This window comes from Haliotis rufescens, unplaced genomic scaffold, assembly GCF_023055435.1.
Source record: "Haliotis rufescens isolate VD_foot unplaced genomic scaffold, xgHalRufe1.0.p SCAF_2, whole genome shotgun sequence".
Classification (NCBI taxonomy): Eukaryota; Metazoa; Mollusca; class Gastropoda; order Lepetellida; family Haliotidae; genus Haliotis; species Haliotis rufescens.
The window spans coordinates 23,599,450-23,616,715 of NW_025963890.1; the positions used below are offsets into that span (position 1 = coordinate 23,599,450).

General features: G+C 38.7%; 1 protein-coding gene across 2 annotated transcripts in view; it reads left to right on the forward strand.

Annotated features, from left to right (window-relative positions):
* Window positions 1-5,622: 5,622 nt before the first annotated feature.
* The window catches only part of LOC124146201 (coiled-coil domain-containing protein 78-like), a 46,264-nt gene continuing 34,620 nt past the window's right edge, over window positions 5,623-17,266 (forward strand). For both annotated transcript variants that reach the window (XM_048399766.1, XM_048399767.1), the window contains exons 1-4: window positions 5,623-5,749; window positions 6,281-6,498; window positions 12,042-12,205; window positions 13,183-13,326. In XM_048399766.1, the coding sequence (XP_048255723.1) occupies window positions 5,637-5,749; window positions 6,281-6,498; window positions 12,042-12,205; window positions 13,183-13,326 (639 nt within the window). In that variant the 5' untranslated portion in view covers window positions 5,623-5,636. The remainder of the gene's footprint in view (window positions 5,750-6,280; window positions 6,499-12,041; window positions 12,206-13,182; window positions 13,327-17,266) is intronic.

The window sequence follows — 17,266 nt, forward strand, 5'->3', positions numbered from 1 at the left end:
GTATCATGTATATATGTACATAACCATGGAGATATGCTGTAGCTCATCGTGTGTGTGTGGACAGTCAGAGAGAGTCAGTCATTTTGAACTTGTACACAGGAAATTAAACAAGATAAATACATATGCATTTGCCATGTGGTTTTTCTTTCATTGTTTCATATATTTCATGCTTTCTATAACAGAGATAATGGGAGACAGATGATCTAAGGGAGAACCACTCAATCTGGGTCACTATGACTGAACAGTCGATACTGTGAGACAGGTGCCCCACTCAATCTGGGTGACTACATGACTGAACAGTCGATACTGTGAGACAGGTGCCCCACTCAATCTGGGTGACTACATGACTGAACAGTCGATACTGTGAGACAGGTGCCCCACTCAATCTGGGTGACTACATGACTGAACAGTCGATACTGTGAGACAGGTGCCCCACTCAATCTGGGTGACTACATGACTGAACAGTCGATACTGTGAGACAGGTGCCCCACTCAATCTGGGTGACTACATGACTGAACAGTCGATACTGTGAGACAGGTGCCCCACTCAATCTGGGTGACTACATGACTGAACAGTCGATACTGTGAGACAGGTGCCCCACTCAATCTGGGTGACTACATGACTGAACAGTCGATACTGTGAGACAGGTGCCCCACTCAATCTGGGTGACTACATGACTGAACAGTCGATACTGTGAGACAGGTGCCCCACTCAATCTGGGTGACTACATGACTGAACAGTCGATACTGTGAGACAGGTGCCCCACTTAATCTGGGTGACTACATGACTGAACAGTCGATACTGTGAGACAGGTGCCCCACTCAATCTGGGTCACTATGACTGAACAGTCGATACTGTGAGACAGGTGCCCCACTCAATATGGGTGACTACATGACTGAACAGCCGATACTGTGAGACGGGTGCCCCACTCAATATGGGTCACTATGACTGAACAGTCGATACTGTAAGACAGGTGCCCCACTCAATCTGGGTGACTACATGACTGAACAGTCGATACTGTGAGACAGGTGCCTCACTCAATCTGGGTGACTACATGACTGAACAGTCGATACTGTGAGACAGGTGCCCCACTCAATCTGGGTCACTATGACTGAACAGTCGATACTGTGAGACAGGTGCCCCACTCAATCTGGGTCACTATGACTGAGTAAAAGGCAACTATGCTTGTCGTAAGAGGCGACTAATGGGATTGGGTGCTGACCTGGTTGATGCATGTCATCGTATCCCAACTGTGTGGATCAATGCGCATGATTTCAATCACTGCATTGTCTGCTCCAGACTCGATTATTTACAGACAGCCGTCTTATAGCTGGAATATTGCTGAGTGTGGCATTGAACAACAAACAAACAAACACTCAATCTGGGTCACTATGACTGAACAGTCGATACTGTGAGATAGGTTACCCACTCAATCTGGGTCACTATGAAAGGGGGGCGGTCGGGTAGCCTAGTGGTTAAAGCGTTCACTCGTCACGCCGAAGACCCAGGTTCGATTCCCAACATGGGGACAATTTGTGAGGCCCATTTCTGGTGTCCTCTGCTCTGATATTGCTGGAATATTGCTAAAAGCGGCGTAAAACCATACTCACTCACTCACTCACTCACTCACTATGAAAGAACAATCGATAACTTGAAGCCAGAGGAACATTACATTTGTAGTTTGGATGGTTAACCATCTTCAATATACAAGGGAAGTGAGTGAATGTTGTTTTACAACACAATCAGCAATATTTGTCCTGTGTCATGTTTGCCTGTACATCATCCAGTCCACAGATTAGTGGTTAAGATTATGCATAACAGCCCATGGCCTTTGGGTACAATTACGATCCATTCACACAGTGACTCTAAACACCTTATCCAATTTAATCACTTCTCACAACATGCAACCTATTCTCACCTTGGTCCCAAGGGGATCGATCCTCACTACATGTTTGAACATTATACTTAGATGCTTCTCCAGCTTTTGTTCTCACTTTCAAAAGTAACAAAGTGTCGTTTATCTGGACAATGCTCAATTGCTTGTGACAGTTATAACTCAAGAGAAGGCACTGTGCTCAGAATGATGCTGTTAAACTTACACTCCAAGACCAATGCTGTAATAGTTTTATAGTTTGAGAAGGAGACTTGATTCCTGGCCAGTGCTGTTACAGTTATATACCTATAGAAGAGGAGGGCCAGTGATGAAGTAATTATATACCTCAATAAGGGAATGGGATTCTGGACACTGTTATAATAGGTCTTCAGCAACTCATGCTTGCTGTAAAAGTCGACTATATACTATATATATATACTAGGAAACTATATTCTAGACCTATGTTGTAACACTTATATACCTCGGTAAATAGACTAGATTCTAGACCGATGTTGTAACACTTATATACCTCGGTAAATAGACTAGATTCTAGACCGATGTTGTAACACTTATATACCTTGGTAAATAGACTAGATTCTAGACCGATGTTGTAACACTTATATACCTCGGTAAATAGACTAGATTCTAGACCTAAGTTGTAACGCTTACATACCTCGTTAAATAGACTAGATTCTAGACCTTTGTTGTAACCCTTTTATACCTCGGTAAATAGCCTAGATTCTAGACCTATGTTGTAACACTTATATACCTCGGTAAATAGACTAGATTCTAGACCTATGTTGTAACACTTACATAACTCGGTAAATAGACTAGATTCTAGACCTATGTTGTAACACTTTTATACCTCGGTAAATAGACTAGATTCTAGACCTATGTTGTAACACTTATATACCTCGGTAAATAGACTAGATTCTAGACCTATGTTGTAACACTTATATAACTCGGTAAATAGACTAGATTCTAGACCTATGTTGTAACACTTATATACCTCGGTAAATAGACTAGATTCTAGACCTATGTTGTAACAGTTACATGCCTTGGTAAATGTGTATCAACGTGTTCCAATTATGTGCATCTCTATATAGGTGTATCAGCGTATTCCAATCGCGTTGAGGGGCGGTGGGATAGCCTATTTGTTAAAGCGTTCGCTCATCACGCTGAAGTCCCGAGTTCGATTTCCCACATGGGTACAATGGTTGAAGCCCATTTCTGGTGTACATCGCTTTGATATTGCTGGAATATTGCTATAAGCGGAGTAAAACCAAACCAATTCACCCCTAAATAGTGTGGATCTCTTTATCAGTGTACCAACGTGTTCCAGTAGCGTGTCTCTCAACATCAATTTACCAACGTGTCCCAACGTGTCATGGCGTCCTACAACAGTATATCTATGTTTAAGTTTAATAGATTTTCTAAATGCACATGTGAAAACATTGTAGTTTAATAAACGTTTAAAACACGGTCATAATCATTCTGAACTGAGTGGATGGACTTGTAATCAAAGCAAGACACTTATTAACATATTTTTGTGGTGTATTTTATTACGAATGCGTCTTGTCGGAATGGAATCGTAATTTTGTCAATATTACAATGCGTATTCTGTGATATCTCTATTACTTTTCATGACGATACAGTTTTCGCTTTAAAATATTTCACAGTTATATCTATCAACTTCGCACACATATTTTCAATAAATCGGGCTAAAGCTTATTTTATTTATGGCATCTGATACTCAACGCTAATTCACCCAAGCGGTCCAACACCAACACTGTCGCACGAGACTGAGCACAAAGCAAAATTGTGTATGTCGCACGAGATTGAGCACTTGACCAAATTGTCTTTGTCGCACTAGACCAAATTGTGTAGTTTTCTTACATAAAATATGAATAAATAGAAGAAATGTCTCCTGTTCTTTCAGGATGCGTTAAACGTAAAAAAAGCCCAATCCACACGTGGTCCAAAACATTCTGAAAATATCCATGGTGAATATGAGAATCAATACCCTATATCGTAAATAAGTATTGATCGTAATGTGTATCTCCACGTAGAAAACATGCTCAAAGAGTGTTTAACATGCAACGTCAATGACGTGATGGGAGAGTGGCTGGACGATAACAGGAATCAATCAAAACGTGTCTATCGCATGTTAAATGTAATATTCTCGATTTTGTACATCGATTGCTGACGCTTTGATGGAAATGATTGGGCGATGTAAGTGAAATGAATACCATATTGTAACTATATTGTTAGAATGAATAATCTGAGAAACCAGGAGATATACTTGGAGGGCGTTAGATAATTAGGCTTCAGGCGCTTTGGTTGAGTACCATTTGGATACGTCCATGTTCATCATATCACAATTTGCCTACAAAGTAACAGAAGGCAAGTTGGGATTGAAAAACACACCACTAAGGAGATAATGATCACGACTCTTAAAGTGTGATCACTTTCGTGATCCAAGTTATAATATAATATATGAATTAATGATTAGAATATCATGATTTATGCAATATAATAATGCAGCTACTAAAAAAATAATTATTAGGAACGTGTCAGTTACTTGTTTACAATAAAGTAAAAGTTATTGCCTTAACATTGAACATACCTCGATTGATTAAAAGCTAAACAATTAATGTACCCATTCTTACAACATCAGGAAACGCATGGACTACGCCCCCCTACACCCATGATCAGTATGGCGCTCGGCTTCCAAGGATCTATATATGTTATGATTTCTACTAGTAATATGACAATCAAACTAGAAAAAAAATCAATAAAAAAGTTGTTATCCGTGCACACAGAAAACATACATAACATTATGTTGTGACTGAGGATTTATTTGGGATTATTGGTGTTGTCATGATACATTTACCTATATACCATGGTTAGATGTATTTTTGTTATTTTTGTTGTACGCGATCACACGTTATAAACAATAAATAACCACATATCCTTCGCATGTATTTGTTACCTTGGGGTTCGAACTTGTTCCTCTGAATTCGACCTGCAAAATAGTTCTTGAGCTTAGCAGATGCAGAGTGATGTCCCCTTTGAACACTCTTCAGCATTTCAGGTGCTTCCTGTGTAATGGCGCGTCGCGATGTAAACAAATGACAAACCGAATTTTTGCTCAGTGCAATATATTTATTTCCAGGTATCTCTTACATTTCAATGTATCTATGTACGCCACAAAAACACCTCACACATTACAAAACCCCATCTCTGTGTAATCTGAGAAACATTAATTCCAGATCTTAATTCTAAATCAATATTTTATCTGATGAAAACAATAATAGGAATCTGACATTTCGATGATAAAACTGCTAAGGTCAAATACACATAGTAAATTATTTTCATATTTTCTAATAACTATTTGCTTCTTCTTTTTCTAAAAGCAAATTAACCTACTATATGACAATCATTTATAATATCCCTTGTATTTGGGAATTATTACGTAGTGTTGTCAAGTGATAATATCTTTTGCAACCATGGAATAGCAATGACACTGTTCGTTGCATACCCTATGAGTTTACATCTTCTTGTCTTTTACAATCTGTTAAATTTCGAATATCTTTTCAACAAGCAATTTAATGGGAAATTAATTGACACCAGCGTGAATACTTAAAAAATAATAAATTCATCAAGAAATGTACTAGATCTAGATCTACATCTTGACATCAACATTTTGCTATATGGTGACTGTAATTTTCTTCTCATCCAAGTTTGCACATCACAGAGAGCCATGAACATTGAAGTCAGTGGGCGTATCCGTCCCCTTGTCCCAGGTGAGGGGAAGGAAAACTTATCAATTGAAGGAACACAAAGGCTGACAGCTCCAGGAGGACACTTCTTCCAGTAAATACTTACCTTCTTTCAACAATACACATTTTGTAATATTAATTTCTTTTAATTTAATGTCAATTCAAAATGTCCAGTATAAAGACTAATGTGTTTGTTTTCAGTGTTATCCAATAATCCTATAATTATGATGATAATGGTTAAACATGTCAGAGCTAGAAATGGGGATTCACAGGCATCAAAAATCCCCCTCCTGAAATCCACACATTATGAAACCAAATCACAGTAAAATTATGAAAATGCAGACAGAGTCATCCATATGTTACTGTCTTGTTTAAAATCTTTTCTCTACATTGAGGTTAAGAGTTTGGATCTATCTATGTTAACTCTTGTTTTCTTCAAAATGAAGGTTTTCTGCTAATGTATGATAAGTTTACTGAAATCAAAAATAAGTCCAGCATCACTTTTGTAAATCTAATATATTATCATTATTAATTTGAACATGTTTACAAATTTTTAGCAAGGAAGGATTTAAAAAAACTTTATTTAGGTAAACATCATTTAACAAACACAATCTCAATTTTCTAGCTTCCAGAACCTTTTCAGGAGGGAATCGACCACATATGACATCTTCCGGAACTCGGTCGAGCTGCTGCTGGAGATGCTGATGTCAGGCTTCAATGTGTGTCTGCTGGTGACGGGGGAGAGTGGGTCGGGCAAGTCCTACACTATGGCAGGGGAGAGCAGCGCCAGGGCGGGACTTGTACAGATGGTCTTCGATTACCTCTTTGCCAAACTCATGGAAGGTGAGCTACTGAAACAAAAATAATAGTCTTCCTGCATATTTGACTCAGTCATTTTTGCTCAATATGTCATGAAATTTGGTATATGTGGACTTAGTAGTGACAACATACGTTCCGATATTTTATATTTTGGCATTTCCTTTCACTATAACTAGTATAAGGAAACATCATCTCCTCAGAAACCACTGGACCAATGATGCTGAAACTTCACATACTTGTTCCCACCAATGAGGACACCTAAAATTATTCAAGAGGTTCGAATCCAATTTTCAACATGGCTGCTACATCAGCCATTTACTTGACCAGTTTTTTATAGAATGTAACAAAATTTGGTGTTTCTTTAGTATGTTGTGGGAATGAACAAACATGTTCCGTTCTATTTTAGCCCAAAAAATTAAAATAAGATCTTTTACTCCAATACTATGCCTCTCTGCATGAAAGTCTGCCACGTGTCAAGCCTTCTTAATTCTCGTTACGAGTGAGCGAGGCATTCAAAACAGCATATGTTTTTTTTTCGTCTTGAAAACACGCTTGAACGACTTTTCCTGAATGTACATATAAATGAAGACTGTGCCATTATATTACTGTTGATATTGTATACACCCTATTATTCCTGAGCTTTGTGGCATCTAAACCCAAAGGCTGTCATTTTTGTGTGCTGTGTGGGTTTCATTTTGCTAAACTCAATATTTCCAAATCAAGTAATAAAGAAATACAGCCAAATTATCAGCTGACATTTCACTGGCTCAGGAACCCACTCATCCCTCATTTAGATTGGGCAATCAAAGATAGCTCAGCGTTCACCTGATGCGACCTTATATGGAGGTGTCCTCATATCTTAACACAAAGAGATATTGTATCGGAGTAAAAGATTGGTTATGATCATAGTGTTGAACTTTGTCAGGTATGTTTCTCTTTATGATGACATCATATTTTGTTCAAATAATTGGAGTTCAATATTTATGCAGAAAACATTGGAATATCAATGCTGGTGGCAACTTTTGTTAAGTGGCTATCTTTATTGATATTGTAAGCTACAGTGCTGTGGCACAATGTTTATACCCTCTTGGCAGAAACTTTCATCTTTCAAATGATGCATCAAACCACTAAGTCCTGCTCTATAGAATATACTGGTAGGTCCCCAGCAACCTATGCTTGTCATACGAGGCGACCAAATGGATAGGGTCTTTCAGGTAGTTACTGGCAACCAATTCTCATAAGAGACGGAGGTTACAAAGGACCAATTCATATAAGAATCGTGTTACAAGGGACCAATTCTTATAAGAGACGGAAGTTACAAAGGACCAATTCTCATAAGAGACGGAGGTTACAAAGGACCAATTCATATAAGAATCGTGTTACAAGGGACCAATTCTTATAAGAGACGGAGGCTACAAAGGACCAATTCATATAAGAATCGTGTTACAAGGGACCAATTCTTATAAGAGACGGAGGTTACAAAGGACCAATTCATATAAGAATCGTGTTACAAGGGACCAATTCTTATAAGAGACGGAGGTTACAAAGGACCAATTCATATAAGAATCGTGTTACAAGGGACCAATTCTTATAAGAGACGGAGGTTACAAAGGACCAATTCATATAAGAATTGTGTTACAAGGGACCGATTCTTATAAGAGACGGAGGTTACAAAGGACCAATTCATATAAGAATCGTGTTACAAGGGACCGATTCTTATAAGAGACGGAGGTTACAAAGGACCAATTCATATAAGAATCGTGTTACAAGGGACCAATTCTTATAAGAGACGGAGGCTACAAAGGACCAATTCATATAAGAATCGTGTTACAAGGGACCAATTCTTTTAAGAGACGGAGGTTACAAAGGACCAATTGATATAAGAATCATGTTACAAGGGACCAATTCTTATAAGAGAAGGAGGTTAAAAAGGACCAATTCATATAAGAATTGTGTTACTAGGGACCAATTCTTATAAGAGACGGAGGTTACAAAGGACCAATTCATATAAGAATCGTGTTACAAGGGACCAATTCTAATAAGAGACGGAGGTTACAAAGGACCAATTCATATAAGAATCGTGTTACAAGGGACCAATTCTTATAAGAGACCGAGGTTACAAAGGACCAATTCATATAAGAATCGTGTTACAAGGGACCAATTCTTATAAGAGACGGAGGTTACAAAGGACCAATTCTCATAAGAGACGGAGGTTACAAAGGACCAATTCATATAAGAATCGTGTTACAAGGGACCAATTCTTATAAGAGACGGAGGTTACAAAGGACCAATTCATATAAGAATCATGTTACAAGGGACCAATTCTCATAAGAGACGGAGGTTACAAAGGACCAATTCATATAAGAATCGTGTTACAAGGGACCAATTCTTATAAGAGACGGAGGTTACAAAGGACCAATTCATATAAGAATCGTGTTACAAGGGACCGATTCTTATAAGAATCGTGTTACAAAGGACCAATTCATATAAGAATCGTGTTACAAGGGACCGATTCTTATAAGAGACGGAGGTTACAAAGGACCAATTCATATAAGAATCGTGTTACAAGGGACCAATTCATATAAGAGATGGAGGTTACAAAGGACCAATTCATATAAGAATCGTGTTACAAGGGACCAATTCTTATAAGAGACGGAGGCTACAAAGGACCAATTCATATAAGAATCGTGTTACAAGGGACCGATTCTTATAAGAGACGGAGGTTACAAAGGACCAATTCATATAAGAATCATGTTACAAGGGACCAATTCTTATAAGAGACAGAGGTTACAAAGGACCAATTCTCATAAGAGACGGAGGTTACAAAGGACCAATTCATATAAGAATCGTGTTACAAGGGACCAATTCTTATAAGAGACGGAGGTTACAAAGGACCAATTCATATAAGAATCATGTTACAAGGGACCAATTCTTATAAGAGACGGAGGTTACAAAGGACCAATTCATATAAGAATCGTGTGTAAGGGACCAATTCTTATAAGAGACGGAGGCTACAAAGGACCAATTCTTATAAGAATCGTGTTACAAGGGACCAATTCTTATAAGAGACGGAGGTTACAAAGGACCAATTCATATAAGAATCGTGTTACAAGGGACCAATTCTTATAAGAGACGGAGGTTACAAAGGACCAATTCTCATAAGAGACGGAGGTTACAAAGGACCAATTCATATAAGAATCGTGTTACAAGGGACCAATTCTTATAAGAGACGGAGGTTACAAAGGACCAATTCATATAAGAATCATGTTACAAGGGACCAATTCTTATAAGAGACGGAGGTTACAAAGGACCAATTCATATAAGAATCGTGTTACAAGGGACCGATTCTTATAAGAGACGGAGGTTACAAAGGACCAATTCATATAAGAATCGTGTTACAAGGGACCAATTCTTATAAGAGACAGAGGTTACAAAGGACCAATTCTCATAAGAGACGGAGGTTACAAAGGACCAATTCATATAAGAATCGTGTTACAAGGGACCAATTCTTATAAGAGACGGAGGTTACAAAGGACCAATTCATATAAGAATCGTGTGTAAGGGACCAATTCTTATAAGAGACGGAGGCTACAAAGGACCAATTCTTATAAGAATCATGTTACAAGGGACCAATTCTTATAAGAGACGGAGGTTACAAAGGACCAATTCATATAAGAATCGTGTTACAAGGGACCAATTCTTATAAGAGATGGAGGTTACAAAGGACCAATTCTCATAAGAGACGGAGGTTACAAAGGACCAATTCATATAAGAATCGTGTTACAAGGGACCAATTCTTATAAGAGACGGAGGTTACAAAGGACCAATTCATATAAGAATCATGTTACAAGGGACCAATTCTTATAAGAGACGGAGGTTACAAAGGACCAATTCATATAAGAATCGTGTTACAAGGGACCAATTCTTATAAGAGACTGAGGTTACAAAGGACCAATTCATATAAGAATCGTGTTACAAGGGACCAATTCTCATAAGAGACGTAGGTCACAAAGGACCAATTCATATAAGAATCGTGTTACAAGGGACCAATTCTTATAAGAGACGGAGGCTACAAAGGACCAATTCATATAAGAATCGTGTTACAAGGGACCAATTCTTATAAGAGACGGAGGTTACAAAGGACCAATTCATATAAGAATTGTGTTACAAGGGACCGATTCTTATAAGAGACGGAGGTTACAAAGGACCAATTCATATAAGAATCGTGTTACAAAGGACCAATTTTCATATGAGACGGAGGTTACAAAGGACCAATTCATATAAGAATCGTGTTACAAGGGACCAATTCTTATCAGAGACGGAGGTTACAAAGGACCAATTCTCATAAGAGACGGAGGTTACAAAGGACCAATTCATATAAGAATCGTGTTACAAGGGACCAATTCTTATAAGAGACGGAGGTTACAAAGAACCAATTCTTATAGGAAATGTGTTACAAGGGACCAATTCTTATAAGAGACAGGGAGCAATTCATGTAATTTATATAAGAAACAGGGGTTACTAAGGACCAATTCATATAAAAAACTGGTATCTAAGGACCAATTCATATAAGAAACAGGTTACTAGGGACCAATTCATGTAAGAGATGTGTATACTAAGGACCAATTCATATAAAAGACAGGGGTTACTATGGACCAGTTCATGTAAAAGACAGGGGTTATTAAGGACCAATTATATTAGAGACAGGTTACTAGGGACCAATTCATATAAATTACAGGGGTTACTAAGGACCAATTCATGTAAGAGACGTGGCTTACTAAGGACCAATTCATATAAAAGACAGAGGTTACTAGGGACCATTTCTTATATGAGACAGGTTTCTAGGGACTAATTCATATAAGAGGCAGAGGTTACTAAGGACCAATTCAAATAAGAAACATGTTTCTTGGGACCAATTCAAATATAAAACTGGTTACTGGGGACCAATTCATATTTAAAAATGGTTACTAGGGATCAATTCATATGAGAAACATGGGCTAATGGGGACCAATTCATATAAGAAGCGGTTTACTAGGGACAAATTCATATAAATAGTGGATTATTAGGGACCAATTCATATAAGAGACAATGGTTACTGAGGACCAATTCATATAAGAGACATGCTACTATGGACTAATTCATGTAAGGGACTGGTTTCTAAGGACCAATTCATATACAATACAGGTTACTAAGAACAAATTCATATTAGAAAAGGGGTTACTAAGGACAAATTCATAGAAGAAACGGGGACCTATATATAAGAAACCACTCATAAGAGTCACTAAGGACCAATGCAGCCCTGGACGCTGTGTGGAGAAGAAGCTTTGTGTATTGGTTAGATGTAGTTCTGAGTTTGTGGGTTACATATTCAGCCTGTACTATTCATGACAAGGAAGCAAGTATTACATATCCTGTCCCTGACACAAGTTCTCTGATGCTACACTGTCATGATGACATCACTGACACATGAACACATAGTCTGAGGAAGGTGTACCCAATGATCCCTGAGTCAGCTGATGTTGATGACAACACACAGAATCACATGACATATTTCCCCCTTGTTTCAGACACATTCAAGTCAGATACAAAGACAAAACGTAAAAACCCCAAAGTGTACATCCAGATGTATGAGATCTATAATGAGATGGTCAAGAAGCTCTTGGAGGTTCCCCAGGGCCAGTCTGTGTTCTCAAACATCACAGAGTCCGCAGATAAGGGCATACATGTCAGGGTAAGTGATAGCTAGCTGTTCATGTGTGACTGGCATATACTTCAGCATAGTATTATACTTCATGCACTATATCAAGGGTAATATTAATGTTTAGTGTCATGAGCACCATTCACAATACACTGGTCTTGCAGAAGGTATCAACAATCATATTTAACTTTTAAAGATATGTTTGTGGTCATCCATATGTCTGTCCTTATGTCATTAACATTTACATTTTCAACATCTCTTCTAAAACTACAAGGCCTACGGAGCTGAAACTATGGAATTACCCCAGCTTTGACGTCTGTAAAAAGTGCTCACAGAGTTCCAATCTGACTTTAAACATGGTGCTTCACATATTGATATGTTTGTGGCATAGGAAATACTATAATACTATGATGATGTTTGTGTGCTCCTTAGAGAAAGTGGATTATAGGCTACAGTGTGATGTTCTTGATACAACATTATGTGAAGAGCAAAGTGCAGCAAACATTAGCATCTAAGGTTGAAGGAGACAAGGTACAGATATACACTGAACACATCCTCGCTATTGGGGGCGGTCGGGTAGCCTAGTGGTTAAAGCGTTTGCTCGTCACGCAGAAGACCCGGGTTCGATTCCCCGCCTGGGTATAATGTGTGAAGCCTATTTCTGGTATCCCCCACCTTCATATTGCTGGAATATTGCTAAAAGTGGCGTATAACAATACTCACTCACTCACTCTTCTGCTATTGCACTGCAGTGTAGAGTGGAGGATGGCGTGTTGTCCGGTCATCCATATGTCCATATTTACATTTTCAACATCTCCTCTAAAACTACAAGGCCTACGGAGCTGAAACTATGGAATTACCCCAGCTTTGACGTCTGTAAAAAGTGCTCACAGAGTTCCAATCTGACTTTAAACATGGTGCTTCACATATTGTAGCACATAGCCATAATGTTGTACTACTCTCCTTTTGGCACTACTTGTCTGATACTATGTGGTTGTCTGCTGCAACAGAAAGCTATGCCAGTACATGTGAAGGATGCCGGCGATGCTAACCTTCAGTTCCGCTCCGGCTGGGGGCGTAGAACAGAGGCTTCAACGGACTACGGGCCCGCACAGAATAATGCAGCCATCTTACTCAATATTGATCTTCATATGGTGAGTGATAGAAGTTAATATAATGTTGACATATCATAACTGACAAAAGTATCTGAAAATATTTGCACTAACATTACTTAAAATTTAGTAGTTTTCCAAATTCTCCACCCTGCACTCAGCCCTGGTGGCAGAATGGTAATGTTAGAAGCTTGACAGTCACAAAGTTAGTAGTTCGTAGCCCAGGTATGTGTTAAGTAACCAACCTGACAAGATGAGGCAGGTGAGTGAATTTCCTGATTAGACTATTGACACCGAGTAACAATGTCTAGTGAAGGAAACACAGGACATGTGGGATGTGTTACTTATTCATGCACTGGCTGGCTTCACAATGTGTGGAAGTGAATGAAAGAAATATATGCCTCCTTACGTTTGTTTGTTGTTTGCCTACAAAAATAACCTATGGTCCTGAAAGTATTTTTAGTGTATGTCACTCAGATTTCTCAGTACTGTTTGCAAGACCTTCCAGATTTACAGTACACCTTAACTTCTGTAACCTATCCATGACCAGCATGTCAGCCTGGTGTATGATTGAGAGAAGTGCCAGTAAAATCTCCGTGTGATTGTGCCCCCCCGACTGGTTACAGCTGTTACAGACAGTTGACAGTGTCAGACTGACTTCTGTTAAAAGCTTTAAATACCTGCTGTGGACCACTTTGCTAACAATGAGACAATGGAATAAATAGCAGGGAGCAGCCAATCAGAACAAAGTAGAAATAATAATGCTCTGTGTCATCTCCTTCTGTGTGTTGTGTAACACTCAGCAATGTACCAGCTACATAGCGGCGGCCCGTATATATACTGAACCAAACAATCCAATGATGGACTTCATGAACAACATCCCATTTTGGTGTGTTGACACTCAGTCCATCAAGTCACTTAGTCTGAACACCCCATCCCTGTAAAGCAAGTGGAAGTTGCTGGGGATCTGGTCTGACTTCGAAGTCCCTCATGATTAATGCTCAGTGAGAATTTCTTAAAATAAATGCACCAATGGCCCTTTTTGGCCCTATAAGAACAGGGCTGGATTTAGCTATGTTAAACATGCAGAAGTGCCATCTATTATTGAAAAATGCAACCTAATATTTATGTCTACATGCATCAAGTGCATGTCAAAAGGTCTCGAATTTGAGTCTGACTGACCTTTACCTGTCCACACAAGATTGATCTGTTAATACACTCAATACCTCTAAAGTTTATTTACCATACTACATCACTAACCTCTGTGTCACATGTAATTTGTCATACTTTTGGGCTTGACATCATCAAACTGTGGGTACTTCAAGGTTATGTGCACATGTTCCTATTACATTTTACGGCATTGTGCCATTAATTTATGTGACACTGGCAGCAGACTGGCCAATGTTTCAACTTTGAACCAGGCTATGGAACCAGAGTGCAACTTGGTTTTGTTTGGTGCAACTTGGTGTTCATGTCAACATGCACCTGATGCAAGTTACATCAAGTTCCTTAAGTCGAGCCCTGAAGTAACATTATAAGATTAATCACAGGCTTATCAGCGTCCCCATTGTGTAAGGTATGGGTTACATTGTAGCTCTGCTATCATTGATAAGGATGGATGTTTCCTGGCAACAGCATCATTTCAGCTCTAACCCTCTTGAGATCAAAATGTATTCTTTTCAAGTGTACTTTACACTGGGATTTTATTTGGTGTTTTAGTGTGTTAAAGTGTGGTAACAAGAATAGTAATTTGATACATAAAAACAAAGATTACGTGAAATGTATGTCTTCTATGTTGCAATAAGTTGTGTGTCATGTTCAATGTCACAGGTCACTTTCACATGTCATTCAACACAAACAGTCTTCACTCATAGCTCTTGTGAAATGTCAGGTTGTGACCCAGCCTATAAACTGGGGTCCATCTTAAATCTGATAAACAAAGAATTAGATACCAGTAAATATGTTTGTAAATGTGCACTGGGAACTAACTTGAACTGTGCCATTATGATTTTCACCATGTGAGACCTTGCAGTTGCGACACAATCTATGAGGTTACTGGGGACCTGAGACACACATTACAACTTTAAAGCAGCTTTTAGAGGACATATAGTAGTTTGTTTTGTTCAGGTAGATATAACAAATATGTCAGATACATAAACTATATACACAGGAATGTAGAAGATAAAAGTAAATGAAAAAGAGATTGACATGAAGTATAAATTTGAACATTATGGACTATTGCTAAAACATGTGAATAAATTGCCATCTTCATACATGCTAGCACCATCATTTAACCATCCCGAGGAAGAAGCAGCTAGATACTTCTCCCAGTGTGTATGCTCTAACCGATGGTGATGTAGACCAAATTCCAGAGAAGGATAAAAAGTATTTTATCTTAAGCCATTATCCTTCATCCTAACACTTATGTCATATAGTTGGAGCAAGTGAGCAGATGTCAATGAATCAAACAATGAATGTACAATATTTCATTTCAGTCTCTTTCTTGTGAGTGTATATGTTTGTATGGTTTGTTTGGTTTTATGAAACTCTGAGCCTCACATAGAAGGACCTGGATAATAGTGAAATCTTATGTTGTGGACTTTACATGATGTCATAGAGGTATACCCACAACCATTTGAGTCAATTGAGCAAATTGTTTTGCTGAGTCGAGTCACTCAAATAAGCAGGGGTCTCTTTGGAAAATGCATAAACATGAGGAATGCGAGTGATCATGTATTTACAGGAGTGAGTTAGTATGGTTTTACGCCGCTTTTGGCAATATTCCAGCAATATCACGGCGGGGGACACCAGAAATGGGCTTCACACATTGTACCCATGTCGGGAATCGAACCCGGGTCCTTGACGTGACGAGCGAACGCTTTAACCACTAGGCTACCCAATGCCCCTCGTATTTACAGGAAAGCCAGGGTGTGTAGTACAACAAATTGGCACTAGTCCTGTAGTCCTTACCAAACTGCCCAATGGTAAAGGTATCCTAAGGACTAGTAGAAATTGGCCCATTTTAAGGGTTTTGCTATATGTTATCATTATAAGGACTAGTGGACAAAAACTGTTAGTTTCTTACCCTGGTGCAATCCATTATCACAGAAACGTTTGCAGTAAGAAAGTATCAGCTCATTGGGTTCCAAAGTTTCCGACACATGATCACCAGGCACAGATCCAGCAAGGTTCATTCAACGATTTGTGACTATGTATGATACCTTGGTTCATGAGTCCAAGCAACAACCTGCCAGTACTTGATCACTGCATGTTTACTGACTTGTCACAGCATGTATTGTCCACAACAAAACATTTCACTATTACGCAATTCCTTCCGTGTCAGGCTTAGAACCCAATGTCAATCTACCCTTGTTGTAACTTACGAGGGCTGTTCAACAAGTTCCAAGTCTGACTTTCAACTTTCAACTATGGGCAACAACAAAGTGAACTAGTCAATGTAGTACATTGTTTGAGTTCATTGCAAGTGTATTTGGTCTGGTGAGGCCGTTTGTATATTAGTGACAGCCAGTTGGTCGTGATAGGGGTCCAAATGGATACAGAAATGAAAAAGAATGAGTACCAAGTAGTCATCAAGTTTTTTACTTTAGAGAAAAGTACTCCCCCAGAAATTCATGACCGCATGTCATAAATGTATGGGTATAAGTACCCTAGCTATTCCGATGTTTAACGTTTGGCAGCTATGTTTAAGGCTGGTAGAACAAGCCTTGATGATGACCCTACGTCTGGACGTCCTCAACTTCCATCAATGAAGATTCAATCGAGGAGATGGAAGAACTTATACTGTCAGATAGATGTATTACCATTGCTAACCTTGAGGAAGACACAGGTCTAAGCCATAGATCCATTGAAACTATTATTCATGAACATTTACAGATGAATTTGATATCTACTTGTTGGGTGCCAAAGTTTCTGATCTTAAAGAAAAAAGGACTGACATTCCCAGAGAAAATTTAGAGCTAAT